We start from the raw sequence: 18,048 nt of genomic DNA on the forward strand, positions 1-18,048 counted from the left end.
CCCAGAGTTGGTAATCCGGCCCATTCAAAGAAAGATATAGTTGTAGGGTTTTTAAAATTTTACAAATAGTTTTATATAAGGCATGTGAACTGTCACACTCATTTTCAGTACACTAGTACATTTCATTTTTCCATGTAATAAATTGTAATTAAAACCAATTCCAAAATATTAGGGGACGTTTGGTTTGGGGTTTCAGGAAAGGGTAAGGGAAAGCGGAGGCTTCATTCCATTTGTTAGTGTTTGTTTTGCTAAATAAATGATTCCCTTTACCCTTTTTTTAGTTTTGGGTTTATCCCTAACTCCTCTAACCCATTCCCCACTTCCCTCTAAGGTTTTCTATTCCATTTCCCATCTCTTTTCGAACATACACTCCTTATAAAATTCTACTTTACTCCCTATTTTATTTTTTATTTTTATTTTGGTCTCTATATTTTTTTTTACATTTCTTTATCTTTGGATTAATTTCATTTTTGTTATATATTTTTAATTTTTTACTCAAAAAATATTTTTTTGACTAAATTTTACTTTTTTATTTTTGTTTAATCCTTATATTTTTTTATCACTAGATTAATTTTACTTTTGATCCTTATAATTATTTATTTTTACCTTTTTACCCTGAAAAATAATTTTGAACAAATTTTTTTCTTTTATCATATTATTCAGTTTTAATATTTATTTTTAATTATTTTCTTTTTAAATATAATATTTATGCATTTTCTTTGATTAATTTTAACTTTTATGAACTTTATATTATTATTAATAAGGGTAGCAAGTGAGTGACGTTTTGGATTGTTTGAGATTATATATGAAGTTATTTCACGTTTTATGGAAACTATAGTAAAAGAGTTGAATTTTTTTTAATTATATATGAAATTAAAAAAAATAGTTTTGATTCCATATTTAAACCAAACATCCACAAAGGGAATGTGGTGGAATTGCATTCCCTTTCCTAAACATATCCAAACACATAGGGATATGAATGCTCATTCCTTTCCTTTCCTTTAGTTTCCCTTTCTTGATTCATTTTCCCTTACCCCTTGTGAACCAAACGCCTCCTAAGTCATATAAATGCTTGAATAAACCATGTTGGTTTCCACCCAGACATAAAGGGAGAGAAATTATATAGAAAGCTTAATACATCATTTCCTTTTGAACTTGTCCAAAAAGTTTGATTGGTCCCTTGAACTTTCAAAGTGTACTGATAGCCCTCTCAACTTGAATAAAATATCAAGTTAGCTCTCTAATTTTGCGTAAAATGTAATTACTTAATCACTCAGTTGCAAAAAAATTAAGTTAAATATGGAATATGTATTGCACGCATCTTAAAAAAAAGTAAAACGACTAAAGTTGGAGTATGTGGTTTTAATATCAAAGAAGACAAGTTTCACAATTAAGCAAGTAAGAACTTTATTTTTAATTTATTTTGTGAATTATGTAATAATATTTTAAGATGAGTGCAACTCATATTCTGAATGCAGCTTACTTTTTTTCCCGAGTGATTAATTGATTACATTTTACACAAGTTCAGGGGGATAACTGAACATTTTATATAAGTTGAGGGGCTATCGAGACATTTTGAGAGTTCAGGGAAGACAAGCTTTACAATTAAGCAATTAAGACCTTCGTTTTTAATTTATTTTAAGAATTATGTAATAACATTTTAAGATGTGTGCAACACATATTCTGAATGCATCTTACTTTTTTTTTTTGCTTGAGTGATTAATTAATTACATTTTACACAAGTTCAGAGGGATAACTGAACATTTTATGCAAGTTGGGGGCTATCAAGACACTTTGAGGATTTAGGAGGCCAATCAAGCTTTTTGGACAAAGTTAAGGGGCAAATGATGTATTAAGCTGATATAGAAAGAAAGCAATATGTGTTAGATAGATATTAAATTGTACATGAATAAAGAGAGTTATACCCCTTTATATAAGAGTGGAGACTATTAATCTAAATAGGATAAAATAAAGAAATTACAGATGAAATACTTAGGTTTAACGAAGGATACTTCCATCGGCAATGCTAATTTTTGTTATTTTCCCAGTAGTGGGGAGTGTTAAGGAACCTGTTGGGCTAGTCCAATTGGCCCAAATTGAATTTACAAAGAAAAAAAATCTTAAAGTTTTGTCTTCAAAGTGTTATAGAGTTGTATACAATGCAATACGAACTCGTATTTTTTATTGATTGGATTGTTTTATCCTGGAGACGACTTACACTTACTAAAGGACAGTTCTGCGAACGTCTTAAAGAGCGCGACCTTGTTCGTGACTCATCCTATTAGTATGTTAGGTAAATTGTGCTTTTCCTGTTCCTGCACTAACAAACCCTTTGTGACCCATGTCCCTTTGCGCAGGTTCTGTTAACTTATTTTTCAATTTGAATTCAATTTTAGAAATCAATTTTTTAGGTTTTCTATTAGTTCATGTTGTCCTCGTTTTAGATCTTAACTTATGAAACATGAATAAAAATTGATAAAAAAAGTGCAAAAACTAAGGGAATATAGATCTGGATGTCTAATTCAATGTATACGTAATGGTAAATTAAGATATTCGTTTAACGAAATATGAAGATGATTCAAACATGTAGACGATAAGAAGGTAAAGCTTGAAGATGGTTAGCCCTTGGCATGACTAAACCCAACTTCTCAGTCATGTCTAAGTCATTAGGCAACATATCATTTGGCAACTTCCAATCGAAGCAATGTAGCAACTGTGCCACCACCAGCCGAACCACTGTCATTCCCAGCTGAATTCCAGGGCATCCCCTGCGTCCTGAACCAAACGGTATGAGCTCAAAATCTCGTCCACGAATATCAATCTTACTGTCTATAAACCTCTCCGGCATGAATTTCTCAACATCAGACCAAACACTTGTATCTCTTCCTATGGCCCATGCGTTTATAAATATATTTGAATTTTTAGGGATCAGAAATCCGTTAACAATTGTGTCTTGTGTTGATTTATGTGGTACTAGTAATGGTGCTATTGGATGAAGTCTAAAACTTTCCTTTATAACCATGTCTAAATATTCCAGATTTTCCAAGTCTGATTCTTCAACTATTCTCTTCATTCCTATCTTCTCTTCTAGCTCATTTTGTACTTTCTTCATAACTCTTGGGTGTTTCATCAGTTCTGACAGTGTCCACTCTATTGCTGCTGCTGATGTGTCCATTGACCCTGCTAACATATCCTGCAATTATATATTTTCCTGCTCATTAATCATCGTCACAGATTAGTATAAAATCTATGATTAGGCTTAACTATCAACTTGAGCCATTGGTTAAATCGGTTCAATGACATGGTATCATAGTCTCTTGAACCCAACGGTCGAAAGTTTGAGTCCTGACAACCTCATTAATTTGTGGAATTAAAAACACATGACGGGATGTGCTTGTGTGCTGCACGCAGCAAGCCCAAAAGGTATCTGCGTTTTGGGGATGTGTCAGATCTTAATATAAGATCTATGATTGGAGCTTTGATATTGATCTACTCAGTAGAAAATTTCATTAATGTATATTAATGCATGCTTCACGTTTGATCATTGTTTAGATGCATTATGATATTTAAGTTGTATTTGGTTAAGAAAAAGAAATCCAGAATGTCTTACCAACATAATGGCTTTGATGTTATCTCGACCAATTCGATATTCAGATTCTTCGGACTCCATAAATTCCAACATGACATCAACGAAATCTTTTGTTCGATTATTATCATCCTTAAACTGAATATGTTCATCAATGATTTTCTCAAAGAAATTATCAAACACCTTGCTAAGAGCCTTCATTTGCTTATTGAGGCCCTGAAGATCCAATGCTGCAATCTGAGGAATATAATCACCCAAATTAGGAGTTGCTGCTAATTCCATACCCTCTTGAATCACAGCTTTGAATCCCCTCTCATCAATTTCCTTATCCAAATACTTCTTCCCGAACACCATTCGACAACTCATACCCGCGTTAAGCGACGCAACCTTAGCGCTAAGATCAACTGCGACGCCTTCACAGGCAGCCGCCTTAATGTAATCTATCAACAGATTAACCTCTTCTTTTCTCATACACTTGAAGGAATTAATCTTGAGGTTACTTAGCAATTCCAGGGTGCACATTTTGCGTACGTTTCGCCAATACGCGCCATATGGTGCAAACGTTAAGTTCTTTTGCTCGTAGGAAATGTACTTGGCTGCCGAATGAGGAGGCCTGCTCGCGAATGCAATGTCATGAGTCTTAAGAAATGACTCGGCAGCCTGTGGTGACGAAACAACAATTGTCGACACTAGGCCTAAGCGTAAATGCATAATAGGACCATATGTTTTAGCTAGTTTATGCAATGCTCGGTGGGGGAATTTCCCTAACAAATGAAGGCAGCCGAATACGGGGAGTCCGGTCGGACCGGGAGGCAATTTATACTTAGACTTATTTGTGTTTCTAATTCTGAGCCATGCTTGGAGTAGAAAAAGCAAGGCAAGTAAGATTAGTGTGGTATATAAGAAAGCCATAATTAATGTAGCAAAAGAAAAAAAGTGATGAGATAATATATAGGCATTGAAATTGTGAGATTTGACATAAGTTACAGTGTACATAAATAGAAGGTGACAAATTGCAAAACAAAAAAGAGGTAAGTTCAATGTTTAGGTTTAATTTATAGAAAGAGACACATGTGACGGTAACTGCAAAGAGTATTATTGTCTGAGATTTGCCGAAAGGAATATATAAAAGAAGCAAGCCTACAATTGCAAAATACCATATTTTGTCTAGTAGCTACAAGGATAACAGGTTGAAATGTTCAAGGTATATTCACTTCTTACCAAGCTTTAAATTCTATGAGTTCCCCTCAATTTAGTTAACTCTGTTGTACCATTATACTCCATTGATTGAGCACTTTAGAGAGATTATACTATACGTTGGTCTCACCACGTTATTCATGCGGTATATTATATGAGACGTTAGTCAATAAAATATAGGGAAAATTATAAAACTGGGTCAAATGGGAAGCTCATTTACATATTTAACCCATTTACTAATCTTACTACATATCTAGACTGATTTTGTGTGACTTTCCCATAATACCCCTAACCTTCCCACTTCCACTACTCCTTGGTTATGCGAATCGCCGCTCCCCCTATCTCCTTGGTTATGCGAAAAGTTGCTCTTGCATTAATGATTTCAAGACTTTTGATCTTCCTTTCTTCCTTTAAATTGCACGAAATCTGCACCATTTAGTCAAAATCACAATGAATTTCTCTTTTTCATCTCTTCATCTATTGATTCTGCAACTTCCCAACCCTAGAAAACGAAGCCATGGTTCCTGTTCGTTGCTTGGTTTCTTTCTTCTTGTTACCATCAAAGAAATGGCTTTTCTACGTTATTTCCTCCGTTCTTCCCATGTTATCATATTGTTATTGTCGCTTTTCGGGGTGAAAGGGACGAAAAATGTAAGTATCTGGTTTTTTTCTGCGTTTTTTCATGAATTCACTTCGCAATCGATGGTTTCACGAAGCTTTGCGAAGAGAACGAGCCTGGAAAGTGACGATCTACTTCGTTAATCGTTGATTTCGCGAAGATATGCGAAGAGAAAGCGTCTGAAACGTATGGATCTACCTCGCGAATCTATTAGTTTGTGAAGTCTGCGAATAGATCCTCACGTTTCAGACCTCGCGAAAGCATCGATATGCGACGTAGATAGTCACGTTTCTGACCTCGCAGACTTCGCGAAAGCATCGATATGCGAAGTAAAACCCTGCATATTTACATCCGCATGCTTCGCTAATCTTCATTTCGCGAAGCCAAAATCGTCTTTTTCCCTGCCTAACACGATTAATTTTTTCTGTAGATGGTTGAATACGTAATATCCCTTTCTGGAAGGCGGCGTACTGGGCTGCAGGGGAGATGATTTTCCTTCCTGTATAGGGATGAACTTCCCCAAGACTGACACATTCACTCCTAAAGTGGTTGGTTAGGAGAGGTTTTGTCAATCTTGGGGTGCACCATGGGACACGTCCATCCCATGGTGCCAATCTTCAAAGTGGACCTAACTTAATCCGGTACCAATCTTGAATCGGATGAGTAATCTTGGTGTGCACCGTGGGACACGTCCATCCCAAAAGGTCTGGACCAGACCTTTTGGGATGGACGTATCCCACGGTGCACACTAAGATTACTCATCCGTTTCAAGATTGGTACCGGATTAGTTAGGTTCACTTTGAAATGATTCGTTAGGAGAGTTCATTGTGGCAATCTTGTTGTAAATTTTGATAATGTTATGATTTGAATGTTGTTATTGTGGCAATCTTCTTGTAAATTTTGATAATTTTATGATTTGAATGTCGTTATTGTGGCAATCTTCTTGTAAATTTTGATAATGTTATGATTTTAATGTTAGAATCCGTTGTTGTTTGCCATTTTTTGTTATATACCACTTCGCGAATTAGCTTCAAGTCATATCCAGCATTCGGATATGCGAACTAAATTCATCAAGCAAAAAAAAACTTCAGCTTCGCAGGCTTCGCATATGCGAACTAAATTCATTAAGTAAATCCAAACATCAGCTTCGCATATGGTCGAATATGCGAAGTCAGATGGGATAGAGCGAGCCGCGCGTAAATATTGAGGGTATTATGGGAAAGTCACACAAAATCAGTCTAGATATGTAGTAAGATTAGTAAATGGGTTAAATATGTAAATGGGCCTCCCATTTGATCCAGTTTTGTAATTTTTCCTAAAATATATATTAATAGCGTGTAATTAATTAAGGATTAATTACAAAAATGGATCAAATGGGAGACCCATTTACATATTTAACCCATTTACTCAACCTACTACATATCTAGACTGATTTTGTGTGACTTTCTCATAATACCCTCAATATTTACGCGTGTCTCGCCCCCTCCCGTCTGACTTCGCAGATTTGATATTATGCGAAGCATGTGAAGCTAATGTTTGAGTTTACTTGATGAATTTAATTAGCATATGCGAAACCTACAAAGCTTGCGAAGCCTGCGAAGCTAATGTTTGGTTTACTTGATGAATTTAATTAGCATATGCGAAGCTAAAGTTTGGTTTACTTGATGAATTTAATTAGCATATGCGAAGCCTGGATGTGTTTTGAAGCTAATTCGCGAAGTGGTATATAACAAAAAATGGCAAACAACAACGGATTCTAACATTAAAATCATAACATTATCAAAATTTACAACAAGATTGCCACAATAAACTCCTAACAAATCACTTCAAAGTGAACCTAACTAATCCGGTACCAATTTTGAAGCGGATGAGTAATTTCTCTCTCTACAGGAAGTCCAGACCTTTTGGAATGAGAAATGGAAGTCCAGACTTTTTGGGATGGATGTGTCCCATGGTGCACACCAAGATTTGCACAATCTCTCCTAACCAACCATTTTAAGTGTGAATGTGTCAATCTTGAGGGAAATTTCTCCCTTTACATGAAGGAGAGTTATCTCCCCTGCAGCCCAATACGCCGCCTTCTAGAAAGGGATGTTATGTAATCAACCACCTTCAGAAAAATTTAATCGTGTTAGGCAGGGAAAAAGACGATTTTGGCTTCACGAAATGAGGATTAGCGAAGCATGCGAATGTAAATGTGTAGGGAAAGAGGTGATTTTATTTCGCTAATCGATGTTTTCGCGAGGTATGTGAGGTCTGAAACGTGACGATCTACGTCGCATATCGATGCTTTCGCGAAGTCTGCGAGTCAAATCATGAACTTTTCTACTCGCAGACTTCGCGAACTAATTGATTCACGAAGTAGATTGTCATGTTTCAAGCTCTTTCTCTTCGCAGATCTTCACGAAATCATCGACTACGCGAAGTGTATTCATGAAAAAACGCAGAAAAAACAACAGATACTTACATTTTCGTGCCTTTCACCCTTAAAAGCGACAATAACAATATGATAAACTGAGAAAAATGAATGAAATAACATAGAATAACCATTTCTTTGATGGTAACAAGAAGAAAGAAACCAAGTAACGAGCAGAAACAGGAAGATGAACCATGGCTTCGTTTTCTAGGATTAGGAAGTTGCAGAATCAAGAGATGAAGAGAGGAAAAAGAGAAATTTATTGTGATTTGGCGAAATAGTGCAGATTTCGTGCAATTTAAAGGAAGATATGAAGATCAAGAGTCTTCAAATCATTAATGGATGAACAACTTTTTGCGTAACCAATGAGAAGGGGGAGTGGCATTCGCGTTGTGGGAAGGGGAAAGGTTATGGGTATTATAGGAAAGTCACACAAAATCAGTCTAGATATGTAGTAGGTTGAGTAAATGGGTTAAATATGTAAATGGACCTCCCATTTGACCTAGTTTTGTAATTTTTCCATTAATTAATTATATATTTTTTAGTTAATTATTTATAGATATTTAAGCAAGTTTAGAGAGTAAATAAGATATTTTGAAAAATCTCTATAAATTAATAATATTGGCACTATGAAATTTTATTAATTTATAGAGATGTTAATTAATAAAATTGTCAATTTATAGAATGATGAAGATGAGAATGAAGTTGATGATGATTCAGTACCTTTAAAATCAGTCACAAGAAATGAAACAATTATAGCATCAATCATTTTTTACAATTTTTTGTTACAATTTGACAATGGTATACCAAAACTTTTGAATGCACTGAAAATAGTGATGAAATTCAACTAGATTTAAATTTCAAAAAAAAAAATAAAAGTACTATAGAGTCATATTTTGCTAAATTATCCTAAGTATATATCTATATATACTTGGCATATGTATTTGAGAAATTATTAATTTATAAAGATAATAAAAAAAATATTTATAAAGGATTGTTCTAAAAAATTATTTTCTTATTAATTTATTAAAATTGATCATTTTTTGAAATAGTCCAAATCGGGACCAGAAGAAATTATTATTTAAAAGAGAGCTTGTTAATTTATCGAATATTAATTTATAAAGGTTTTACTGTATAAGAGATCAATTGACTTTTCTTAACAAGTGCAAAGAACTAGTAATATATAAGATGTGGAACACATCACATGAAATGAACATGTAATTTTATAGTGCGTAAGTTTAGCATAGCAAGTAATTATCATTTTAAGATTGACATGCAAATATTTGGATTGGTAAAGGTTAATCTATTAACTCAAAAATGACACGAATATTTAAATTTTTTGTCATATTATTTCATGAGATTTACATGGTTCAGCTATTTTTACCTACATCCACGGTCGAGAAACACATTATTCATTAGTAATCGACAAATTGATACAACAATAACAAAATCTCATCCTTTATCTAAGTCATTTAACTCTCAAAACCTAATGAAATCTTATTACATCCAACCATTCATATATATATATATATATATTACCAGCTCCAAATGCAAATAAATAAACAAACAACCTTTCATTTATATAGATCTAAAAGTATAATCTTTCTTCAATAAAATTCATGAAATTTTCAATTCCTATTATAATTTGAAAAATTCAATTAAATAAAATTCTAGACATATACCTTTAACATCTTCTATATTTTATGTTGTATTTTTAAATTTTTGAAAACTCACATAACACCTCTTAATTCAGTCTCTACCTTTTGTATAATATAATTTAAAACCCAAATTAAATTTCTAATTCAATCTATTACAATTTAAATTACTTTTTCCTCAAAATGAAACAATGATTCTTTAGTAGTTTATGAGGAATAATTTTTAATTAATTTTCATAATTTTGATGACATTATAAATATATTATAAAATATGATAATTAATTTTAGGGAGAAGGAAAGTTTTTGCAAATGTAGATTTTATTTTTATTTAGGTTGATGTAGCAAATTTTGAATGTCTTTCATTTCACCTTTTAAGAATTTATTATTAATATAGATTTCCAAAATTTTCACCGTAATCCTACCTTAGAATATCGTAGACATATTTTAAATAATATATTTTGAATGCATCTTACATGTGGATCTGTGGCGCAATGGTAGCGCGTCTGACTCCAGATCAGAAGGTTGCGTGTTCGATTCACGTCAGGTTCATTTTTTCGGATTTTTTAACCTTTTTCTGAATTGATTATTTTTACACATAAACCCTTCAATCTTAGCCAATTTCTGTTTCAGCCCCTTTCAACTTTTTAACCTTGTTCTTAATTAATAATTTTTACATATAAACCCCTCAAACGTAGCCAATTTCTGTTTCAGCCCCCATATTCTATTCAATTCCCCAACATAAACTTCCTCCACATCCCTTTGGACCAAACGCAGCAAGAAATGATACTGAATCAGCCACCATACTCTATCCACCTTTCACCCCTCAATTCTTCTTCCTTTTCTCACAATTTTCTACAATTTCACAATCCTTCCCTTCCATGGCGTCCGCGGAAACTTCTCCACCAGACCCGTATACCTTGTGTTTCGACCCGACCCAGGAAGAAACGGCCGCCCATTACAGAGACGTCGGAGACCGAAGAGCTGGTTCGGGTATTGGTTAGGGGTTTCAATGATAAAGTTCCATTGGTGCGTACTCTGGACAAGTATGTGAAGATTATAAGGACTGAGCACTGTTTTTTGCTGTTTGAAGAACTCGGTAAACGTGACAAATGGCTTCAATGCCTTGAGGTGATGTCTTTTGAATCTCCGGTCCAATCTTTCTTTTATTTTAGCTTCTCATTGTTAATATACTTCATTTCTGTATTCAATTTCTGGCATTTGCATATGGTTCAATTTTACTTCTTAATTGTGCATTGTTAAGAACAAATTGCAATGGTTTTCACTGATTCTTGTACCTTGTTGTGTGGAGTATGCATAATCATAATCACAATCATTATGAAGACATAATTGAAAAGGTAAAAATATTCTGGTCTTTAATGGTGTAGAATTATTCATATTTGCAAGTCCTATGTCAATTACATGCATTAAGTGAAGCCATTGTTGTCTTATTTAGCATAAAAGTCGCACATTCATTCAGGTATTCAGATGGATGCAGAAACAACGGTGGTATATAGCTGATACTGGTGTATTTTCCAAGTTGATATCAATTATGGGAAAGAAAGGTCAAACTCGAATGGCAATGTGGCTTTTCTCAGAGATGCGAAATAGTGGGTGCCGACCAGACCCTTCTGTTTATAATGCACTCATCGCAGCTCACCTCCATTCCAAGGATAAAGCAAAGGCTTTATCTAAGGCTCTTAGTTACTTCGAGAAAATGAAAGGCCTCCCACGATGTCAACCTAATGTGGTCACTTACAATATCCTCTTGAGAGCTTTTGCTCAGGCTCGAAATGTAGATCAAGTTAATGCTTTGTTTAAAGAACTTGATCAGAGCATAATTTCCCCTGATATTTATACTTACAATGGTGTGATGGATGGCTATGGTAAAAATGGGATGATCAGAGAAATGGAATCTGTACTTTCTCTCATGAGAAGTAACAAATGCAAGCCTGACATCATTACTTTCAATTTGCTTATTGACTCCTATGGTAAAAAACAAGAATTTGATAAGATGGAGCAAGTTTATAAGAGCTTACTGTATACGAAGGGGACACCAACATTGCCTACTTTTAATTCCATGATAAGAAACTATGGGAAGGCGCGGAAGAGTGAGAAAGCAGAGAGTGTTTTTCAGAAGATGATGAAGATGGGGCATGCACCAAATTTCATCACATATGAGAGTCTGATCATGATGTATGGATTTTGCGATTGCGTTTCAAAGGCTAGGGACATATTTGATCAAATGGTTGAATCTGGAAAGGAAGTCAAAGCTTCAACATTAAATGCAATGCTTGATGTTTACTGTATGAATGGTTTACCGATGGAAGCAGATTTACTTTTCGAAAATGCTCGAGGTGTTGGTGTGCTACCTGATTCTTCAACTTATAAGCTCCTTTATAAGGCATATACTAAAGCTAACAGGAAGGAGCTTGTACAGAAACTGCTAAATCATATGGACAAAGATGGTATAGTTCCCAATAAGAAGTTCTTCCTGGAAGCATTGGGAGTTCATAGGTCTTCGCCTGCAAGTTCAGATTCTGCGACTCCTGCTTCAAGCAGTCCAAAGAATCATGCTAAGACTTAGATGAAACTATTGGCAATGGTGTATTATTCTTATCTTCTTCCAGTGAAAGGAGCCATCCTATGTAAAGCTCATATTGCAATTTGTAAAGGAATGAACGGCGGGCTGGACTACATTTGACGCTGTATGTATTTCTTGCTCTTTGATTAGCCTGATACCTACCATGTCCATACTCTTCCTAAAACAGCATTCATACTTAAATTTCATTTTTATTTCAAAGCACAGATTGTCTCAAGTTTCTGAATGTGTTTTGCATCTTAGTTCTGTGTGTCATGAATTCCAATTGCGCATTGAAAGTAACAACTTGGGCAGTACAGATTATTGGTATGATTTTGGACTTTTGATAATTTTGTTTTCAGGCTCATAGGAAGCTGGCAAAACACTACAAAAGACCCCTGTATTTGTCAAATTGTTGACTTGTAACACCTGGAGTATTAGGTTTATCTATTTATTTACTGGGAAGAATTATATTAAATACTAACTAAACAACTTAAGGTTAAACAGAGAAGTTAAGTTCAAAAAATTTGAACTCCAATTTAACAGAGCATGGTGTGCATGTCACCATATAAACTTTAGGGACTAGTCAATGTTTTGGGAAGTATACTGGTTGATTTGTGTTTTTCCTATGAAATGTTGCTTCCCTCCCTGTTTACTTTTCTATATGTTTTATCCTTGCTTGTTCCAACCTGAACGTTTGGGGGGATTGGAAGTTAGTATTGATTTAGTTGAGATACCTATGGTTCCGTTTTGATAAAAATATTGTATGTCCTTGCATATATGCAGGAGTTGCTTATAGCCAGCCTGTACAAGAAAACAGATTAAGGCTCAAATTGAATTGCTGCAAAAATTTGTCAATCAAGAGCGAGGGAAGGGATCTTCAGACTTTTTGCATTACAGGTCTGCAAGACTGATTTTGCTAACACATTTGTTGTAGAGTATGAAATTACAAGAATTTCCACTTTCTTTTGGATCAAATAAATAATTCAAGAGACAACTGTATTGACATTCACGAGCTTTTCAATTTTTCTTATTTATTTATTTTTGAAAACAAACACACTTTGATTAAACAACCAAAGAAGATACATGATGTAGGGATGACAGAATCCTCCTATCCACAGCAGCAACATACCCAGTCAAAGCCTCACCAAAATGAGGAGGATGAACAAAACAATACCATCCATCCAAGACACCATGACATGAGTTGATCTCCAAACCATTTATTTCCCAAAGGAAGATAATTGCACCTCCTGAACCGAATTAAAGTCACCCCATTTGAAGATAATTCCAGACATCCCAAATTGATTGTGCAAAAAAATATATATATAGTTTGTTAGGGAAAATTAGATCCAAATCCACATGTTTTGTACCAATTAAGGTTGGTTTGAATGGTTAAGAGCATTAAATTGCTTAAGTTATAGATTTTGATTTCGAATTTTAGTGTTCGGATTCACCGTAAAAGATGCCACATAAGCCTCGAAGTAAGAAAACTACATTCTTTGTAAGAAGACTACTTCTGTTAAGAAGAGAATTTAATTATGGATCAATTTACCTTTTATGCTAGTATAATCAATTTAGTCCAAAATTAAATTTGGATGCCATTTTAGTACTTTAAATTGGCATTCAGTAACAAATTAGTTTAAAATTACACGTCATGAGGAAGCAACATGGATCAAATAAATACCAACAATAGAGTGTTACTTGGGTCAAATTTAAAAATTACCAACTATAGAGAGTTACTTTGAGGTGATTTGACACCAGATGTCAAATTAAAGTACTAAATTGATACCAAAACTTAATTTAGTTTTTTAAACTAAATTGATCATACTAGCTAATTTAAAGACCAAATCCGAGTTTAATTAAGGATCGGAGAATTCGAACATTGTCTCCAACACACAAATTGAATTCAAGGTGACAAATATTTGTGTGAGGACCAACTCACGATTAAAAAGATCACAGTAACGGCTCTTAACAGTGAAATTTTTGCAATGTGAAGTCAATTAGTGACTTCCAAGCCTCATATTTATAATCTGAGAAACATATCAAAGGGTAAATTTGTTCAGTTTCAAATTGATTAGTTACACAGAAATCAGAATATTTGTTCTGATATGGATAATCTGCAATGGGAGGTTTGAGGCAGTAATGGACTCTCCCTTAGTATGAGGATTCACCCGTAAACTCTAAACTCGTAAAAAAATAAAAAGATCAAATTACATTTGCCATAGTGCTGTATTTCAATCAAAAAAAAACAAAGAACCTAACCTTAAGTATCATCCAAGTTGTAACAAGGATACAAATCGGTCAGTCAACAATAACCACATTTCATGAGCTGGGACCAGTAACTAGATATGATATGAAACATTCATGAAGCATCAACATAGTCCACACCCTCTCGTGTCAGACTGATGAGTGTGGATCCTTTAATAGGTAAGACCAAAGTTGTCTCTCAAACAAAGAATAAAACAACACTTGTTCATCCATTTTTGCAGATATAGAGAGACATAATTACTTAATTTGCTACATTAGAACAATTACATTTCTGGATCAAGCTAACTGCACATTAGAACAGCTTCTTGTATTACACCTTGCCCATTTCTATTATCGGCAGGACTCACACTACCCAGTCGTCGACCCTTTAGTTTTTGTTAACTCTAACTCAATCATACAAAACTGATCAGCCCTCTTCTGACTCTGCAACCGGAAAATTGACACGTCAGAACGAAACTAAGAGAGAACGCAACATATAGAAAGCATCAGTTTACAAATAATGATGATATGTTCAATGAATAAAACAAGAAAAGAGCAATAAAAGAATATACTTTGTATTACCATGTATAGCTTCCATGTTATCTTCCTTGTAGACACCAAGAGGTGAACCATGTACAGAGAGAAGCATCTCACCGGGTTTAGGCAACCTCAATGTCTTGGGGGTCATCCCCACAGACATCCTTTGGCTGTTGGCCTGCATCATCAATAAACATAGGTACCTTAATCACTTTATGTGATAAAGGGAAAGAAGGAACAAATGCTTGTTAGCTTCTAAGAATAAGTAACCATTTGAACTTTCTGAATCTATTTCGTAACGTCTGGGCCTGGATAAGTCGTCTTTTCCAGGAAAAGCCTACAAACTCGAAAACACTGTCATCCATCTTTACGTTGTTACTAACTTACTCTTCAAATACAGGTTAAAACTTGTCATGGTGCAAACAACTATTCCTTACCGTTTTCTAATCTGGGCAAGTGGATCACAATATGTTTTATCAGTATAAGAATAGTTCCGAGCACAAATAAGATCCCTTGTTCGCTATCTGAAGTTCAAACTACACCGGCATAAAAGTTATTTGTAGGCCTTAGAAGGGTTTCCCAGCACACAATAAGATAAAATCATAAAACTTGTAGCCCCCTCATAAAAGGGTCTTTCGAAATTCTAAACCGAAAAATGAGTATGGACATTATCTATCCTGTTTTAGCATCCATTGCATGCTTTTTCTACAAAAAGTAAATAGCAAAACTTAAAACTCATAGATCAGGAAATAAATGGTAAAATGAGAAAAATACAAACCCCTGGAGTATGGAGACCGTCGATGAACATCTGTGAATCAGATGGCCCTTCCAAACCCTGGAAAATAGATATGTCAAAATGATGTATAATGCATCTCGACTTGAATTAAAATCCAACTATGCTGAATCTTAAATATCACGGGCTGTTTCAACAACCTAAGCATCCTTCTAGCAATTTGATCACTTAAGAGCAATTAGAAATAAATCTTACACCTCAACTTATTTCAATCCTCCACAATTAAAGTAAAATAAAAGGGAGAAACAATCCTAAACATGAAAACTCCTGTGTGGGGCAGAGGTTCTTAACTACCAAAGAAATATGCTCTATATTCAGCTTTTTCATCTACAGCCACACTTGGAATACAAACATGATTTTTTCCAAGGAGAAAATAATTTCCTCCAACTGAGGGCAGAAGAACTATAACAGAAAAATACCTCCAAAACATATCAAGTAATGCAGGTTCAAGGTTTAAAATGAACTCAAAAATTAGTGTCCCATTGTTCTTTCAGAAAGAGAAAAACATAATAAATAAAGAACATACAAAGTCTCTTATCTGCAGATCATCAACACTTAAGAGGCTCGTCCTCACTGCAAGTAGTCATGGAACCCAAGTCAGATAAAACCAATTCACAAATCAAATTCAACCCCTATGTGCAAAAAAGAACCAAGAGAGATTTTGCATCACCTGTATCACCTGCAAAGCCAAAGCCACCAAAAGATGGGTTAGCTGAGCAGTCATGATATGCAATGGATAGGCGACGTAGAAGAGAAGCATGTACATCTTTTTCATCAGGAGCTCGGCTAATTGATATATTATCCTCTTTATCATTCCACTGCACTTCAAATTGACCATTTTCACAGTTTTTTAAGACAGATATGCTAGGAAGGTTTTCTCTGAAGAACTGAATAGCAGGGGTTTGCAACTTTTCCTCGCTTAAGTATGAGCGAAGCAACCGCAATCTAATTAATGAATGTTCAATCTCCATATCTCGTATAGCCCTGATTGCAGAACTTTGGCGCTCAACTTTTTTTTGCAGGCAAAAGTCAAGAGCCAAAACAAGAAACATTTAGTAGCAGCTCTACTAAATCCAAGGAAGATGAACATCAGCATTTATTTAGAAATTACACACTGGAGAAGGCAAGTGACATCATGAAGTGGAGAGAAAATGATGCAAGAAATCACAAACATAGCAAATGATGTAATATATAATTTAACAGCCCAAAATTGATATAAAAGCTAATAAGCTCCCAATTACACGCAACTAAGTAAAAAAGAAGGATGAATTTGAGCAGTAACCTTCTTGGTATATCAATGATGGTTGCTTTTCTTTTTCTTCAATTTGGGGTTGATTTCCATCTGCACTATGCCCTGATGAAGATGCAGTTTCCTTCACTGTCTTTTTTGCTCTTCGTCTTGCCATCTTTCAAGACAAATCTTAGCCAAAAAAAGATTTAATCTACTTGAGTTACCATTGACAACAAGACCATAAGGGGAATCATAGTAAAAGGACAGTAATCCAGAAAGAACAATAATGTAGGGCTGAGCATCAGTCAGTTCGGGTTCACTAAGAGGAAAAATTTCTTTACACAGTTTAAGCACCTAAGTTAAAAAACTTAACCTAACGAACCAAACTTATCAGTTCGGTAGGAAACCGAAATAATCGAATTTTATTCCTAGTGTTGAAAATTTTAAGCCAATTCCAGAAAATTTTCAAAATTCTGCATAGTATCCATTGTTTCATGAATAAATTGAAGGAAAAAATTATAATTCCCATTATACCAATGGTACAAAATTCCAATTTTACGCTTGCCTAACATATACACTGTTGTAAATCAATTAATCAAGAAAGTTGAAACAACCAAATTCAGAAGTGAAGAGAATTCCACTAATGGGAAAACAATAGCCAGCTCGCATCTGAGTTAGCTAACCAAACAATGGATATATATTAAGGAAAGATTTAATTTGCACTGAATCCCATCACTCAAAAGTGAAATTAGAGATTTAGGGTAACGAATTTTACGTTACCTTAATGAAATTGACACAGTGACCGGCGATGTGGTTGTCCTGTGGAGAGAGAGAAGGGAAACAACTGGCTTAAACTTCACGCGGCTTCAACGAAGGACGATATCTCTATGAGGGATAGGCATTGCACGAAATCGCTAATATGGAAGAGAAGAAGATACGCAATTGCAAGGGATGGACAAATGGCGGTGGACTGGAATCTGGGGGAGACTTCAAGCTTGGGTGAAATGGTGAATGTGTGATGGGTGGGTCGCGTAGGAGAGAAGAGTAGAGGAGTATGAACGAGGAACCAAAAAAACTGGCTAAGTTTATTATTTGATTTTTTATTTGAAATTGGGAATTTGGGAACTGGAGAGAATAAGAAAGAAATGTGAGTACTGATTCAGAAATTTTGAAATTGAATATATCAGCA

General features: G+C 34.7%; 3 protein-coding genes and 1 non-coding gene across 5 annotated transcripts; 2 read left to right on the top strand and 2 right to left on the bottom strand.

The window, feature by feature from the left end:
* Window positions 1–2,578: 2,578 nt before the first annotated feature.
* Window positions 2,579–4,498, bottom strand: LOC136228650 (cytochrome P450 71AU50-like). The gene is made up of 2 exons (XM_066017097.1): window positions 3,611–4,498; window positions 2,579–3,193 (listed from the first exon to the last, which is right to left on the bottom strand). The coding sequence occupies exons 1-2, from the start codon at window positions 4,496–4,498 to the stop codon at window positions 2,579–2,581; spliced, it is 1,503 nt and encodes a 500-aa protein (XP_065873169.1).
* Window positions 4,499–9,950: 5,452 nt separating this feature from the next.
* TRNAW-CCA (transfer RNA tryptophan (anticodon CCA)) lies at window positions 9,951–10,022 on the top strand. The gene has a single exon. It is a non-coding gene; the product is annotated as a tRNA-Trp (tRNA).
* Window positions 10,023–10,198: 176 nt separating this feature from the next.
* On the top strand, window positions 10,199–13,092 carry LOC136231021 (pentatricopeptide repeat-containing protein At4g39620, chloroplastic). Its single transcript, XM_066020249.1, has 3 exons — window positions 10,199–10,601; window positions 10,951–12,178; window positions 12,838–13,092. Exons 1-2 carry the CDS (start codon window positions 10,254–10,256, stop codon window positions 12,055–12,057), a joined length of 1,455 nt encoding a protein of 484 aa, XP_065876321.1. The 5' UTR covers window positions 10,199–10,253; the 3' UTR covers window positions 12,058–12,178; window positions 12,838–13,092.
* A 1,145-nt stretch (window positions 13,093–14,237) lies between these two features.
* On the bottom strand, window positions 14,238–18,030 carry LOC136230894 (uncharacterized). Of its 2 annotated transcripts, none has more exons than XM_066020090.1 (7): window positions 17,640–18,030; window positions 16,911–17,034; window positions 16,299–16,637; window positions 16,155–16,201; window positions 15,614–15,670; window positions 14,881–15,013; window positions 14,238–14,742 (listed from the first exon to the last, which is right to left on the bottom strand). In XM_066020090.1, the coding sequence occupies exons 2-7, from the start codon at window positions 17,032–17,034 to the stop codon at window positions 14,726–14,728; spliced, it is 717 nt and encodes a 238-aa protein (XP_065876162.1). In that variant the 5' UTR covers window positions 17,640–18,030; the 3' UTR covers window positions 14,238–14,725. The 2 variants fall into 2 exon arrangements, with proteins under 2 accessions (XP_065876162.1, XP_065876161.1); XM_066020089.1 differs by having other exon boundaries at window positions 16,911–17,048; window positions 17,640–18,025.
* Between the last annotated feature and the right edge of the window lie 18 nt (window positions 18,031–18,048).

The sequence above is a fragment of the Euphorbia lathyris genome, chromosome 5 (genome assembly GCF_963576675.1).
Source record: "Euphorbia lathyris chromosome 5, ddEupLath1.1, whole genome shotgun sequence".
NCBI classification, from domain to species: domain Eukaryota; kingdom Viridiplantae; phylum Streptophyta; class Magnoliopsida; order Malpighiales; family Euphorbiaceae; genus Euphorbia; species Euphorbia lathyris.